This window comes from Hyalella azteca, unplaced genomic scaffold, assembly GCF_000764305.2.
Source record: "Hyalella azteca isolate HAZT.00-mixed unplaced genomic scaffold, Hazt_2.0.2 contig12874, whole genome shotgun sequence".
Lineage (NCBI taxonomy): Eukaryota > Metazoa > Arthropoda > Malacostraca > Amphipoda > Hyalellidae > Hyalella > Hyalella azteca.
In genome coordinates, this window is record NW_025942818.1 from 1 (window position 1) to 17913 (window position 17913).

Consider the following 17913-nt stretch of genomic DNA (forward strand, 5'->3'; position numbering starts at 1 on the left):
ATATTGGCGTGACTGATGAGTGATAAAGAAATGAGTGTTGCGATTTTAGTGATGGCTTTTTAGATTGATTATTTTGAAAAGAGATATGATATACAGTTTATATTGTATTATCTGAGTGATAGAGAGTGTGTGGTGGGGTTGTTTGAAGTGAGTGAATTGGTGATGATGTGTTTGTCGAGAGAAGATTGCGCTAAAGTGATTGAGGAATTTGGTATATGTTTTATAGTTGTTTATGATATTTGAGTTGTTTTAGTTGGTTAGTTGATATTTGTTGTATGTGTGTATTTTTGAGAGGGGTATTGCGGTTGTGATGGTCCCGTGTATTCTGGTTATGTGGTTCCAGGCAACATAATCGTTGGTCACTTGTGGTTATTCTCTTACTGCACGACGTACCTGCATCATTATTATTGCTTAATCACTATTATTTGAGTATAATAACTTGAATACCAAAGCTTGATTAATAGAACTCACTCAGCATAATTTTAATGATAAAACAAAATAATTATAATTGGATTAAGATAATTTTTTGTGTGTTTCCACAGTGTTTGGTTAGTTTGGTGCCGCTTGATGGGTCTACCAACAGAAGCTAAGTAATTGGCATCGTGAATCCAGCACAATCTTGAACTTAAAACCTAATAAATCAGGTAATCAAGGTAGATTCAACTTGTGGAGAGAAGCCTGAAATTATGAACGTATACTAGACGAAAGCAAATGTACCGTTGAGGCTACTGGTAAACGTAAGCGGAAGTACGATAACTGAAAATGTATCCGAGACTATAGGTTTTGAATGGTGTTAACGACTCGACAGACAACACCGTACTTCAGGAACACTCAAATGTTGTATCAAATAGTTCGGACATCAACTTCTCAATGCAGACGAAAGTCAATGTATCAGTTTCTAGGCTGGTAGATGAGCTTGTCATCTGCAGGCAAACGAGCTCCCGCAAAATTGACTATGGCTGTCTTGGTGATGTCGACGGCGTGCGGGGGGCGCACGTCGAAGTGCTGGATGAGGGCGGCGGTGAAGAGGAACAACTCCATGCGGGCCAGCAGCTCCCCCACGCACTGACGACGACCTGTCGGTTGATAATTTTTTCTTGATAATATGTTCACAGTATTTAAAAACTGAAATAAGAAGTAAAATTACGCCTAAAGTTACCGAAAAATATTTTTCGGTAAATGACTGGCGCTCTGTTATCCGTTTTCCTTGTAATTGCTATTGGATATTAAGCCAAATTTTTCAGATTCGTAAACTTCTTTAACCGCGGCATTAAGCAGATTAGAATCTTCAGTTTGCCTAGTTATCTGATTTTATAGAATCCAACGTGAACCTGAATTATGAAATTGTCTTGCAGTAAAAGCCTCTTCTGCGAGTATCACCTGAACCGAAGGCAAAGAAGCCCTTCTTAGGGGCCGTGTACTTAGTTTCACTCTCATCCAGGAATCGTTCAGGGTAGAACTTGTGGGGGTCGTCCCAGTACCGCGGGTCGTGGTGGACTGAGTAGTTACAGACTTGCACTGTAGTTCCCTGTAATAAAATATAAATGAAGTTGGTCGAAGTTTTGTTCATCAAAAAGATTCTTCAGGGCACGGAACTTTTCCAGCTGCAGTCACCTCAATTCCAAAATTTTCAAAATTAAATGAGATCACTTGATATTTAAGCATCCATTTACTCTCACATTCTCACTAAGTTTTACCAAAATTAGCGTTCACTGATGAAAGTTCAGAGTAGCAAGTTAGCTGGACTGTTCAAGATCGAAATAAAACACTTTGCTTCTTGCAACTCAATCATAGCGTTCAACTGCTCTCAAAGTTAATAATGACTGGTTCTATGATTATTTATTTTAACCTATATTTAAGTTGAATTATATTAAATTTGTCAGCATTAAAAAGATATTAATATTACTTCAATAAATGAAAATATAATTATAAAGGAGGGTTTGAGAACATTTTCTGGAGGCTGAAGCTCTCTCAAAATAGGCTTTACGACGCCACTGCAGGAACTCTCTGCAAAATCCCTGAATAACGTTTGGGGAGGCCACATATACTCGACGAGTACCATTCAACTTCTTCAGCCAATTTTTCTCCTGTTCACTGCACGGATATTGAACGAAATGCTGTGAACTATGAACATTATTCAGCTGTATTGCGGCTTGGGAACACTTTTACCTTGGGAACGAGATAGCCCTTGAAGTTTGTATCGCGGGTAGCCGTCCTCTCAGCGTTGAAGATCACCATGGATGAGTACCGCAAGGCTTCAACAGTGAATGCCTCAACCAAGGGCAAGCTAGGTGAGAAAAATCAGGTACTATTAATTAACTTGCATCGAAACCGTATGAAGTGGAGAATTAATCACATAAGCAAATTCTGTGCCAGGTAAACAGTTTAAGGTCATAGACACATGAAATTTATTTTATCGAAACTGCGCATAGGCGATTAAGTCCCAATCCGGATAATTGAAGATTGAATGATCAAAAAAAGTAAAAATTGTAGAATCACCAGATTGATTATAATCTCTTTCATTAAATTAAGCTTTGGAAGTGAATAGTTGAGTTAATCGACGAATAACTGCATGCGGGTGAGTTTTTGCGAATTAGGAGAACAAATTCAAATTTATGTATTGACGCTCCGAGTGTGAACACGTTCAAGAACAGACCAGACAATGCTATGCAGAAGCATATCTTTAGCCTTGGAATTCCTAGTACCCTACGGAACAACTGAAAGTCCAGCAAAGATTTTAAACCACCGTCAGTTGAAAATATCTGGTCAACAGACCAGTTTTTGGACCTGAGAACAAGAAATAAAAATTACGAGGATCGGCGACAGGCGTAAACAGGCTAGCTATTATTCAACTGAAGATATCATACTACTATACTCGTATTAACCAACACCACTCCAATTCGCAACCATGAATAAGCACATTAAACTCACAGCTACCAAATTTATTACCTCTGTTTGTCGTCGAGCGACACCATGCGGTCCCTGGGCACGACGGCGTCTATTTGCTGCTGCATCCTCGTTGCGTACTCTGGATACCGGGCGAGCAGGTAGGCCATCCACTTCATCATGTTGTTCACCGTGTCCGATCCCGCGAAGAAGAGGTCGTTGACGATTTGGTTCAGCGCTAAAATTAGACAAAGCACAGGAATGCTATCGATCAATTGCATATATGGGTCTTTCAATTTAAGAATAAAGGTTAAAACCAAAAAAGTTGCATAAAACATTTTACTGTATAGAAGTCCTAGATAAATAAAACAGAACGTTTCGGGCTATGCCCATCATCAGCTAGTAGAATATATCTGGAAATACATGGAAATCAATTTTAGTACATAAATTTAGAAAATGATAAGGAAAGAAGGGAAAAAAAACTATTGACCTAGAATCGAAAGAGGAAAAGAGCTGGATTGGTTATTCAATTTAGGTTTAAGTTTATGGATGTAAAGAGATTCTAAAATTCGTAAATCGGTTTGGCTGCTAGCGTTACTTTTTAGCGTTTTAGCTAGCGTTTTTTAAGAATTTTAAATTGATCGATGGACACGGGAGGAGCAAGTGAGCACTGTTCTGTATGAAGTCTGACTGATGAATGAGGCGGCTGAGCAAGTGGACGCCCAGTGCGGAAACTTCTTCCAGCATGTTCGGCAACTACTCACTTGCTCCTCCCGTGTCCATCGATCAATTTAAAATTCTTTGTAACGCTAGCAGCCAAACCGATTTACGAATTTTAGAATCTCTTTACATCCATAAACTTAAACCTAAATTGAATAACCAATCCAGCTCTTTTCCTCTTTCGATTCTAGGTCAATAGTTTTTTTTTCCTTTCTTTCCTTATCATTTTCTAAATTTCTGTACTAAAATTGATTTCCATGTATTTCCAGATATATTCTTCTAGCTGATGATGGGCATAGCCCGAAACGTTCTGTTTTATTTATCTAGGACTTCTATACAGTAAAATGTTTTATGTAACTTTTTTGGTTTTAGCCTTTATTCTTAAACTGAGAAGAACTCCTCGAGATATTGGGTCTTTCAATCTACACTATTTTTTGTATCATTGATACGCCTAACTAATGCCTACCATTTTTGGAATATTAATACGCCTAACTAATTGGTACGGAAGTCTCACGCCGTGCTGGGGCGCTGCTATATTGCTATAATATTCTGTCCGTTAGGCAGGCCGTCCTTGCCGCCATAGAAAAGGGGAACCGCGCATCTGCCCTCAGTTGGGTCAGCTGATGCACGATGCTGTTTGCTTATAGACCCCTGTAATGGCGTCGAAGCAGAGTCGCTTGTTGAAGGTCTTTAAAGGTGAACTCCGGCTCTACTCTCAGCTGCATCGGCAAGGAGTTGAACGGCCTCGGACTCGCCACGGAAAGGGATCCTTCTCGAATAAATCAGAGATTAGCCGCAGCTCCTTCATGATTGCAGCCCAGTCAAAATTCAGAAGCAGCTGTCGGTCGACTTTCGGTTACCACTCTCGCCTTAGAGATGAATCAGGTGTGAATGATTAGATTAATTTAAGAAAATGCTTATTACTGGTGTATAAGTGATGGAATGTTTGGTTCTTATTGTAAGTGGGAGAATGGTTTCACTGAATGCTGAATTGGAAGAATTTTTATGGACTTGCTGAATGGAGAAGGTTTGTTAGTGATGAATGTCAGATAACTGGTACTGGTGAATATGAGACTAATGAGAGAATGTTCGATACTGGTTAATGTGAGAGGATGTTTTGCGCGCGTGTATTTCGAGAATTTTAGGTACGCGGGCTTGGAAAGAATTTCATTACCGCGAATAATGTTACTATATTTTAGGTACTTCATACCTGGAAACAGGAATTAGCTACTATATTGAATCTGCGCTATGTTTGAATGGTTAGAATCAAGCTCTGTAACTACTACAGGCTGTCGTTTACAAATATTTTGGCAGAATTTTGAGGACTGATTCAATTGAGTAGCGGGAGAATGCTTTACAGTATATGTGAATATTTTGTCCTGGCGAATATGAGAGAAGATTCAATACTGGTTGATGTGAGAATGTTTCGCTCAGCCGTACGTGGAAAATGTTTGGCACTGCTACAACCGCAATAGGTAGGAGTGTTTGGTACGATTAAATGGGTAGAATGGAATAATAGTGAGCGGTGTTGAATATAGGAGAATGCTGATCGTTGAGTGCCATTGCATATTGAAGAATGTTGTGTTTTTGGGCATTGTGTGAGAGTGGTGAGTGCTAGTGATTATTGAAAATTGTTTTGCTCGGGAAATGTGAGAGGATCTTACTTTCTGGTAAATATTAGAGAATGTTGTGGGTAATGTGGAAAGTTGTAGTTGAAAGTTGTATTAACTGATATTATTCCCGTTTCAAACTCGTGTTTACTTGCCATTTGCTTCATTGTGCTGCCGTGTTGCACGTCTAGTCTGTTCATATATATAAATCGTACAGCGATTCAAATGTTCCTTCCCTTCCTCCCATAAAGGGGGGAAGGGAGGGGGCATTTTTTAACGCACTTTTCAGATTCGGCCGTGTCTGTCCCGGACGTATCAGATCTAAATACGCGCACCCCGCACTCGCCCCACGGTTGTCGAGGAATAGACCGGATCTTAATCAGGCACTTATTTCCCTCGTACAACCTAAACTAGCTAAAGCAGTCATAGAGCCGCTAATTCATGCGCTAGGCGAGCTTGGGGCGTCCTTGAGCCAGCGGCTGACAGGAATCAAAATTTCGATTGGGAGTGGGTATCTTGCACTATCTTCATTTATTCAAGTGACCCCACTATTCAAGGGACCTTATTAACCTTATTCAAGTGACCTCCTAAAGACCTCACTTACTCAAAACTGGTTATCGTTTTTTATGTGCACAAAATAGAGTTCAACTTCTGAGCTAATGACGTCAGTATTTGTGTAATTAATTGCTGGACTATTATTGGCTAGAACTGTTCTATCCTTGTTCTCTCCCAAACAATAGATAGACCTCGGCATATCGGCCACATTCTCTCGCTAATGTTTCAAGGTTCAATAAACAAAAAAAAACTCTTATCAGTTTGGTTGTTATGCTTATGCTATGTGTGTGTAAGGGTAGGAGTGGGGCAGGGATTCGAGCTTCATTTAACTTGCGTATGAGGCTAGAAAACCTATTGTCACCAGTGCCATATTTTGTTTACTGATTCATAATTAATTAATAAATGTTTATTCAGCATTGTCACCACGATAATCCAGGTTAACTTTTGAAAATTTATTATTATATTGATAGTTGCAATAAAATTCTCGTTCTTTGCATTTTTCAAGGGCTTTGAGGCAACTCCAGAAATTGTTTGTTTATGACATCCTTTGATGGGGATTCATTTGGTAGGTATCCACATAAGAAAATCATAGGCACAAGCGAATTTTTGAAAAAATTGTTTTTTCTGTCCAGCCTACAGCACAGACCCCGAAAGGAATCTGACATTCCTCACAGGTCTCGAACCAGGAATGTCAGTGAAGGAGTCTCATCCACCAAACAGCGATTTTTACGGCCGAGTCGAGAAAAACACAAATTTGAGAAGTGTCAGCTGTACACACAAAAAAGCTATTGCAATTAAGGTCTTTGTTACCTTACTCACCTCCTCTCCTGAAGAGGGAGTTGTCGTCGCCTTCGCTCTCCTTCATGTCTTTGATGTACTCGTCTATGAGGTCCCGGGGGTTGTCGGGGTCATAGTCCTCCAGGTGCTTGTCTACGACATCCTGATAGTGGAGTTAGGGATATCATTAATTCTTTTCATTCGTCACATTGGACAAATAAACGGCTGCAAATGGGGGAAGAGGCACTGTTTTTTAATTCAAGCTTATATATTTTTGCTCAGATCCATTCACGATTAACTTTCTGAGGGCCCTATTTTGGTTCTCTAGTTAGATAATATTTTTGTTTTACATTATTGTTTACCTCATTCCCCTCTCCCACGGACGGAACAGAACAAAGTAGGATGAAATGAGAACGTTAATGATGCAATATTAATTGTTCGAATTACCTGATCACGCTTTTTGGATGACAAGATCAACTCACGTTAATGACTTTTTCCATTTCTTCTAATAGCTTTGCGAATTTGTCCTCCCCGAAAATCAAATTTCTGATTGGCTCTGGCAATCGATTCAGAGCAGGAATGAATAAAGGCAAAAAAGCTATCGCTGAGAAGTCGTCTTGAAATGCTTTGGTCAGCCGGTAAATGGTCTCGACATCGCTTGAGCGCAGATCGTAACGAGTGCCTGAAATAAAATGGGATTGGAGTTTATGTGTGCGGCCTAGGATGGCTTTGGCTATAATGGATTGCAATCCAGACCGATTATTTGGCAGAACCTAATTATGAGAGAAATGAATTAACCATTTTCGTGAAGGCTTCCATGCATTGAAATATCATAAAAATATTTTAAGCGTTTATGGGGTAACAATGATCGCAGTATGAAATTTCGTGTTTCATTTATCATCGGATGAAAACTTGAGATGTACCAACTAAAGTAAAGTTATTGTTTGAGCAACAAAAGAAGCGAAATATGCCTTAAATTTTTGAAATTAAATCTTCGCTCGCAAAAATTTTACAGGAATTTTCATTTACGAAATAATTATGTCACCTTAAAGACCACACATGAAACAATATCTAACACTTACTGGCCACCATCTGCCAGATGATGTTGAGCGCCACAGTCCTGAAGCTGTCGGGGTAGTTGATGGCTTCACCGCCGTACTTCTTGAGGTCTTTCACCAAAGCCATTGCTTCAGTGTTGATGGCTTCCTCCAGGAAACTTTTACCCATGCCTGAAAAAGAGTAATTAGGAGCAAACTTTAAAACTCTCCGGTAACAAAAAGTGAAATTCCCGCCTAATACCCCACAATCGCAAGTTAACTCATAAGATTTCAGGTTTGAAGCCGTAAAAACAACTGCCAACCAGGTTATAACTCAACTTAATACTATGGAGCTGAAAATGTGAATGCGTGTATCGTAACATAGACTGGTTCACGAAATATGAACACTGGTAGATTGGCGATTGCATCAAAATAAAAATCCATGTTTACCAAGATGCTCCCGTTTTAATTAGTTAGGTTCTTAAAGCGCTTTAAGTATTCTTTTAAGAAACCTTGAACTTTGCCGTCCGACTGGAAAGAAGCTCAAGTAACACCATTGTTCAAAAAAGGTGACAAAAGCAGCCCCGGCAACTATCGCCCTGTCAGTCTGACAAGTGTTGTTTGTATGCTAATGGAATCTGTTGTGAGGGATAGAATTGTCGATCACTTGACTGCTCACCATCTCATATCAGATTGTCAACATGACGTTATCGCCGGTAGATCCTGCACCACTAACTTATTATCTACGTTGAACGATTGGACTCGCCTGCTGGACGAAAGGGAGCCAGTGGATGCATTGTACCTCGATTTTGCCAAAACATTTGACAGTGTTCCGCATGAGCGGCTGTTGCGTAAAGTGAAGTCTTCGGGAATTGAGGGAAACGTACTCCAATGGATCAGAGATTTCGTAGTTGGTAGACGACAACGTATCAGTATTAACGGAACCGTGTCAGACTGAGCATCAGTGCGCAGTGGCGTGCCACAAGGAAGCGTTCTTTGGCCTATTTTGTTCGTTGCTTTTATAAACGATTTGCTAGAAGCGTTTGCTCCAGCGTCTCCAGCGTGTGCTCCATGTATGCCGACGACACAAAAGTTTATAATACAGTGAAGGAGCGTCAAATAAAGCGCATTTACAAGATGATCTTGACAGCTTAGTTAACTGAGCTGATACGTGGCAGCTGCGGTTTAATGCTGACAAGTGTAAAGTACTTCACCTCGGGAAGAAAAACGAACAGCAAGATTACAGTATGAGAAGACATGGTTGCAACGAGAGAGTAATGATTGAAAAGTCTAGGGTGGAAAAAGATCTCGGAGTTTATGTCGACAAGGAGCTGAAATTTTCTAAGCATGTTGAAACGCAAGCTAACACATCCAACAAACTTCTTGGACTAATCAGACGCTCATACGAGTTCCTAGATGCAGAAGCGATGAAGCAGTTGTTTGTTGCTGTCGTGCGCCCGAATCTAGAGTTTGGAAACGTGTGGTCACCGAGATTTGAAAAGTACAGAAATTTAATAGAGAATTTTCAAAGACGTGCAACAAGGATAATTCCAGGCTTGAAGGGCAAGTCCTATGGAGAAAGATTAAAGATTATGAAGCTTCCAAGCCTCAGTTATCGACGTCTGCGTGGGGACCTCATTGAAGTATACAAGTATACTCATGGTTTATACAAGGTCCCAGAAGGCTTGTGGGGACCTCATTGAAGTATACAAGTATACTCATGGTTTATACAAGGTCTCCGAAGGATTACTAAAATTTGAAACAAGAACCAACACCAGGGGCCACGGTTATAAACTAAAAAAATTGCGCTGCAACTTCTCCACGCGACCAAATTTCTTCTCGCTTCGAATCACCGACATGTGGAACAGCCTCCCCAATGACATCGTTGGCGCTCCTAGTATGAACGCGTTCAAGAACAGACTAGATAAAGCTATGGAAAAATATATGTTCAGATTTGAAATGTCTAGCTCCTTATCGAACCCGGTGGAAGTCTAGTAGCTATTTGAAACTATCGTCAGTCATGAAAAGATCCGGTCAAATGAAACGAGTTTAGATCTTCTGTGAACAAGGCACGAAAAGTAAAAGAATCGGCGACAGACCACATCAGGCCTACACTTCAGCGCCGAGATCAATATGTTATGTTATAAGCACCGAGTGAATTTTGCCATTGTAAATAATAGATGTATTTGTTTAAGAATTTCATTACTCTTATTATGTCAGTTAATAATTTTTTGACGTTTCGAGAATACTTTCGCATCTCACCGAGGTTGCGGAGGTTGCGCAGCACAAATCGACGGTCGTGCTGCCAGTGTACGCCGTTGCTGCTGATCACACCTGAAGGAGATTCAATGCAATGTTTAATCTACTTTGTACTGCGTGTACTCTTGCAACTGGTAAACAAATCTAGACCGATCTCTTCGTCTTATATTATACTGGTATGTAGTGATAAGCACACAAAATCTGTAAGTATAGGTAAATAGATAGACAATGGCTAATAGATATTGATACATGTACATAGAACAACGAAATTGATAGAAGATATAAAAATTCCCAGTCGAAAAATTCTGATAAAGTTTCGAATTGTGTGGCTCATGGCGAAATTAAAAAAAAAATAATGAATACATGGAATTATGTACAACAGAACTGCATTTTTTCCAGAATGTACATTAAGTCCAACATGAAACGAAGGTTCCTGAGATCAAAATATTAAAAATCGTGCTCGGACTCCACCTCCAATTTTCTGATCGTCCACACTTAATGCCGAGAAGAAGTCGGGGCGGTTGGAGAACTCAACTTTTGCCATGGCCTCCTTGGCAGTGTCGTAGTCGAACAGGAACACCGTGCGGATGGGCCCAGTGCGATACCTGTAATATTTATGTACCTATATTATTTATGTAATATATTGTAATCACAAAATAGTTATTATTTTGCCATAGTAACAGAGATTACAGAAGAGTAAGAGAAATATGTTATTCAATCGAGAATAAATCGATAAATATAAAATTCCTACTAACGTTAAAATTTCAGAATTTATAGTGGGATCATGCAAATGGGATTGACACATTTCCTGATCAGGCGATGACATGCGGTGAGTTCTCATTATGTTTACGTGAAATTCAACGTGCATGCAAGATTTGTTTAGAACTTTAATCACTACGTAAATATTACTAATTGTGGTATTTGAGAGATCGAGTCGACACTTACGAGACAATATCACCGTATTTTTTTCGTAAGCGTTCGCCACTTTCTTCATCGAAAATCGGAAGTCGTCCGAAGAATGGGATCTCCACCGGACCTGCATCAGGAATTACGGAGCGAGAGATACGGTCGAATATCCAAGAATTTCCGGTAGACTTTTAATCGTTCATTCGCTTGTAATCGAAATCATTGATGAATTACGCAGTAAAATAATTTGCCTAAGCGATGTCAATTACACACAAATTATTGTCATTAGTAAGTTTTGATTCACAACATGGGTGAGCTAATAAATAAATATTGCTGTTCGGAATGTCAATAAAACTGAATATGAAAAAAGTGAGAATGAATAGGACTCACCAGGGGGAAGGGTGCGGGGTCGCCTGTCCCTCAGCACCGCGTACACCAACACCAACACAAACAACAACACAATCTCCACCCACATCTTAACAATAATTTTTTACTATAAATTTCCAAACAAATTAATATTAATCTGCATTAGAAGATTTATTCAATATCTGTTACGTGTTCAACATATGAATGAAACAATCGCTGAATATTTGTTTAATGTAATATGCTATTGTATTTTCAAAAAGTTTTTCAACTTCACTATTTATGTAACTCGTCAAAGGATGCATTTAATTTTGAATCGATAGTTACTATTTATTTCTAGATATCAGGCCTATCATTGATACTAAATTTGTTATACATTTTCATATCAATGAAATACTGTTTATATGATCATTAATAATTAACAGAATGTTCAAATTCGATGGACAATTGCATGAGCTCAGGAACTGTAAAATAGATTATTTAAGATTATTTACTTATGTAATAGGTTGTTTAGGTCCCATGAAATCAACACAAACTATCTATCTACGTGTGAACAAGCAACAAACTCCGCTCCAAGATCACTAAGATCACTCCGCTCCAAGATCATTCAACAACCCCCACCTGCTCTGATAACTTTCAAGACACTGGCTCTTTCAGCTAACATACTTGCGGTATTATATCTTACTAGTTTGACTATCAATCTCTTATCAAGGGCATGTTTACAGCAAGCTAATCCTTTACTGTTTGAGATGCTAAATAACAGAATGCATCGAGTTAACTCGGCGCTTTAGGCCATAAGTTTAACTTGTTAAGCCGAGTGAAAAATCAACCCTTGCAGTTGAAAAGCATGGTTACGTGTTAAACATATGACAATTGCGACGACATTGACTCACATGACGGGCAGAAATATAACTCTGCGGTATCAAAGATATTTGGCGGTAAAACTGAGTAGATAATAACTCGGAATATAGGATGAAAATCGGAATGGATGATTATCATGATGCTATTGCGTAAAATCGAATGCACGGCGATTGAAGAGATGGCAGTTTGAATACTACTATAGTGAATTTCAATCTTTGAATTGCGTTCAAAATACCTATCTATTCCACGTACTGTGTCCACACAAAACCTCGAATACCAGCTCATGAGGTTTTAATTACAGCGATATTGTAGATACCCACTCGAAAATCCTTTACATATTTTCGGTCGCCTTCTTTCAGCAAACAAACTTACATAATCATAGTAAATTTTTCAAATTTTGTTAGTGTATTTGAAGCCTGGTGTAAAAAATACATATATAGGGGCTGCTCTAGCGAGTATCCAGGATACTTAACATGTTGAAATATTACACCTGGTAATGAAATTGTACTGAATTGAAAAATAATATGCGTTTAAAAATTCCTTTTTTCAAGTAAAACACATAAAGAGGCCAGTTTCTCCGATGTTCCATATGTACAATGGTTTTTTTATTTGATTGTTGAATATTTAAAAATATTTATTTGTCATTTTTGTTTTAATTTAATTTTTTTAATCATTTATTCTGTCAATTGATACAAGCATTGTCTCCGACTTTATACAAGTGTGCAAAATTTCCTTTTGCTTGGACAAGTAGAAGTGTGTTAATTGAATATCGATAAGATTTGTAGCAGACAAACAAATGAAGAACAAGAAATGAAGTTAAAGTGAAGTGTTGAACTGAGAGAAAGAGATTAAAAACCTGAAATGTGGTTTCTACTTTGACAATTGCAAATTATATAAAAAAGAAACATTTTCAAGTTTCGTTTAATTTTGAAAAAGACATTTGTTAATAACTGCATTTCGGGTGAAGGAATTCGGAAGAACGGCGAAGTCCGGGCTAATTTACTAGTAAAATATGAAAATTTTTATCTTTGTATATTTTTATAAAGCCGTTATGTTCAATAAAAATTTAAACTTGATGCAAGACTCTCAACTTAGCGCCAGCTCGATCCGTGCAGCAGCAACTGGTATCACTGATACCACTTATCAGATCATAAACCTTTACAAAGGATTCTTATTTACCCAATTCTTGCAAGGAGAATTCATAAGGAAAATATTTTTTTTTTCAGTATTCGAAGCTGAATTTCGTTCTTATCATTTAATTAAGTCTATAGCAGGCCCATATTATATTCGGTAGAATTATACTATGTATTTTGGTAATCATTAAATTCAAAAAGTAAACTTACCCGCCTAAAGAAGTTATTTAATGTCACCTTGTGAAGAAAATAATAATAAAAAACGCCAATGGCCGTTTACAAAAAAAGTTTATAAAGCAAATATATTTCATAAAGCAAAATGTAGTTCACATTTACTCACATCATTTTTCCGGTAATTGCAAGATAAATTTGAAATAAACAGTATAAACCTATCAAAATTCGGGGACCGTCTTAGCTTCGACCAAATAGTCACTATAATAAAAAACATTAAATGACACTAACATCATACGGAAATAGACAGCATTAAATAATAATGCTATAATATACCGTGGATTAGTAACAAATAATACTACAATAAAATATTTGATAATAAAAAAACCTCAATAATTACTGAACCAATAATGAAGAATACTATTATAGTAATTGTGTATCCTAACAAAATTTAGATACGTGCGCGACTCTGCATTAGGGCCGCCTAGGACTGGAGGAGCGCGTAAATCAGCCGCTCATCTCAGGGTTCGAAGGCAACCACTGAGCAGCTTGCAAGATCGGCATGACTCAGCTCGGCCAACCCTTGTCATACTCTCAAGTGACTATAAAATGACCAAAAATTGATATTCTGGCCAGAAAATGATTTCGATCCCAATATTCTACCTGATATGATATAGGTCTAGTATAGACATCTCTGTTACTTGAATAATCAGAATGAAATTACTACGAGCTAAAACCGAATATTTTAAATTAAATTCGGTCATCTATATGTAGGTCCAAATATTGACGGAAGTACACACAATATTTCCCAAACAAGTTTATAAAGAATGTTGTCGCAGCCGCGTGTGATAAGATTGACTAAGGCCGCGCGTAGGTTTATTATCAGATAAGTGGTTTCAGGGAGACCAGTTGATGAATTACGGATCGAGCTGGCGCTAAGTTGAGTGTGCTGCATGAAGTTTATTTTTTTATTGAATATTACAGTTCGACTGAAACAATAACAATGTATAAATATAATTATCTCTCTATGTTACTAATTTAATTTTCAGTTTAATCTTGACATCTATTAATTCAGTTGAATCTTTTACCGGAATTCCATGCTGAATTTTAGTTTTAATGGGATTCCCTTAAATTAACGAACTTAATAGTTTAAAAATTATTTACTTCATTCAGGGAAAAGGAATATGGAATACCGAAAATGACCGGGCTAACCTTCCAGATCAGTTTAGTCTTGCGAGCATTGCATAATTCATCATAATCGCATTAGCAAATAGTGAATACCACTAACAAGAAGACATTGATTATTACGAATGTTGTATATCACTTAAAATTACAACAATGTAATACTACAAACAAAATTCTAAGCAGTAAACAATTTTTTCCTGTTTTACCCTTACTTATACCCACTGCACCGTCACCAAGTCAAATATATGCAAGTTAAATCACCGCTCCAACTGAGGTACAAAGCAACTGCGCAGTTCACATGTCAACAGCAATAGCCTTCAAAACAGCACGAGTGCGGAGCGTCATACAATAACACATCCTCCTACGAGAGCAAGACGCTCACTGAGCAATCATTCCTTGAGCTTTGAAGGAAGGCAACCGCAGCAATGCAGGAGAGCTTCATGTAAGACTTGCCGGACATGTTCGGGCAATGAATGGGAACAATAATTATTAAAGATTTTTTATCGGTCCATTCCTCTTTGATTGGTAATTATTGCTAAATCTACGTAAATGATCGGATTCTATTGATAACTTAGCCGGATTTTGGATAAGTTAGCCGAAAAAGAAAAAATTAATCACATTGCTTCATAATAGTTATAAGTTCGTCAGGGAGGGAATTTTTAAGCATGAATTTCTAAGTACTCGCTTGACATTTTCGTTGATAAGGTAGTAAAGTGTTGCAGAAATACTAGGTACCGTCCTATTTTTAATATAAAATTATTTTTAAAGTATTTGCTGTCGTTTATATGAGCATTTAATTAAAAATTTGGCCAGCTATCGTGTGTGTTCGGCGTGCAATATTTTGAGTGCGTTCAGCGGACGTAAACACCTTTTCTTATTTGCGACTGGGACAGCAATAATTAGCATTTGTGACGAACATTATCCAAAATGTGATGACATTAAACAGTAATCGTGAGCGTACACACCTGTTATTAGTTTACATAATTAGAATAAATCTACACGGAGGTGAACACATTCCAAACAAATATAAAATCATCGTGAATATCTCGAGCTATCGTGAGTTTTCACAGTCGCTGCCGATGAGTTATCGGATAAGATCGTTCAGTTCTCGTGGACGTTTGCAGTCCTTCATCTGTAGTCGCGTGCATTCTAAGTTATTAATAAATCGTCTACCAGCTGTTAGACTTGCGGTCAAATGTTGAGTATGGCTTGAATGCATTGAGTCTTCGTTCAGCTCAAGTAACAACGTCATAATTGTGAACATCACTTTACAATAAGAAAAGTAAATGGGTAATATTGTCCAAATAATAACACACTTTCTCACACACCGCACTTTTATCAAACGAGTAATATTTAAAATGAATTAAAAAGGGCTAAAATTATTAATGATTTACTGTATTGAGAGCTGTAATTGCTTTCTATTCTATATTTCTATTGAGGAGGCTTTTATCACCAGCCTTTAATTAAGGACGGAATAAAATTTATTAAATATCTTCATGATTTAGATGCATAATGAGTAACTTTGACAATTTTACGTGGATATTCATGAAATTATTAAATTATATTCTAGGCAAGTAGAATGAGAAATAAACAAAAAAATAAATTAAGTGTAATTAATTCATGAACAGATTTAATAATTCAACATTCACATAAGTATTGCGTATATAATATTAATAAAATCAGAGTTCTAGTTCAATGAGCTAAGATGGCCGGACTCGTCTGCCCTAAGACACACAACCTTCACCAGACAACTGCACCCAGATAAATGAGTGGGAGTTTGTCCATATTCACACTTTGCGTTTGTACGCTGAACCAGTATGGCCAGAAAAATGCTCATCTGCGTAACGTTCTATCTCTACACGTGCTATGGGCTACAAGATATGTTATTTCTTGGACAATATTACACATTAATTTTTACAGTATAGCGGAGATGTGTGTGATTACTTCTACTATGACTTTGTCACTCGAGCTGACTTATGAACGAAGACTCTGTGCATTCGAGGCAACACTCTGTATGTGACCTCAAACCTTACAACAACGAATTCGAGAGCTGTAAATGTGCATAGCAACACCGTAAATGTACAGAGCAACAACGTATAAATGTAAATGAGCAGCAACGAATTATCGAGAGCTGTAAATGTACAGAGCAACAACGTAAATGTACAAAGTAACAACATATAAATGTATATAAGCAACATCGAATTATCGAGAGCTGTAAATGTAAGTGTTAAAAGATGAACGACTGCAAACGTCCAAGTGAACTTAATGGTCTTACGTTAACTCGTCGGGAGCGAATGTAGAAAATCACGATTGCTCTAAAACTCCACGGACATTTTGTTCTATCTTTGAATGTGTTCGTTTTGGAGTACATCGAGAATAATTGTTTATACTCATTATAGCTGCGTACGTCCAATATAACTGTTTACTTTCATCATATATGTGATGACTGTTCATCACAGATGCTAATTAATTTTGTTCCTAGTCACAAATAATGCAAGGTTGAGGAACAAATAATACAACAGGCCATGGGCCTATTTCTTCAGCGCCGACACTTCTATTCTACGGTGCTCACGTTCGCTGCACGCATTCAGAGTATTCCACTCAAAACACCCACGCTTGCTGCCGGAATTTTTAATTAACTGCACACATTAATCGTTGGCAAAAACGTTCTCAATAGAAGTACATAAAAAGTGTTACTGGACCGTTTCTTTAATTCATTGCTTCCTTATCAATATAAATAGAAGCAAATGTTTCTTTATTTTGAATATTGGCCAACGAACGTTCGGCGACAGTCTAATCTTGCTTATTCTTCAAGGCCGATATTATCGTTGACTTCAATCTTTAAAGTTCCATCCTTGAGTAGTGCGTAAATGTTTGGAAACTTTGTAATCAAATTATGTCTCCAGAGATTAACTTGAATTCAGAATAAATTTCAAGCAGTCCAATTATTCACTCTGATTTAGTGATAACTACTAATCCTAGAAGAATGTACCTACAAAGACCCATCTGGCCCGAACATGTCCGGTAGGTCATGCATGGGGCCCTTCTACATCGTTGGCGGTGGCCTTCCTTCAAGGAATGATAGCTCAGTGGGCGTCCAGCTCTCGTGGGAGGATGTTGTGTGTCATGACGCTCCGTACTTGTTCTGTGTTGCCGACGTGCAGGGAGCGGTCGGGTGGACTGTGTAGCGGCTTTGTGCTCTCTGCTTGGCGGTGATTCAACCTGCATATCTCTGGCATGGTAACGGTGCTGTGGGTAGAAGTAGACATACAATAGTAGATAATTCTAATTGTATCATTAAACTGTCGTAAATACAATTCATATATAAAATATAACGCTAATCGTAATTACCAGTTACAAAAACTGCCATATCATTAACTTTTTTAATTTTAAAATAAAAAGTAGACATATATAAACGATGAAACTTTTTTATCGAGCCGACAGAAAATT

At 37.8% G+C, this 17913-nt stretch overlaps 1 protein-coding gene across 1 annotated transcript; it reads right to left on the minus strand.

The window, feature by feature from the left end:
• Positions 1 to 6: 6 nt before the first annotated feature.
• LOC108667155 (cytochrome P450 2L1-like) lies at positions 7 to 11268 on the minus strand. Its single transcript, XM_018154144.2, has 11 exons — positions 11141 to 11268; positions 10790 to 10880; positions 10316 to 10449; positions 9848 to 9919; positions 7631 to 7777; positions 7031 to 7230; positions 6591 to 6711; positions 2950 to 3124; positions 2170 to 2287; positions 1381 to 1528; positions 7 to 1076 (listed from the first exon to the last, which is right to left on the minus strand). The coding sequence occupies exons 1-11, from the start codon at positions 11223 to 11225 to the stop codon at positions 892 to 894; spliced, it is 1476 nt and encodes a 491-aa protein (XP_018009633.1). The 5' UTR covers positions 11226 to 11268; the 3' UTR covers positions 7 to 891.
• Positions 11269 to 17913: the final 6645 nt, after the last annotated feature.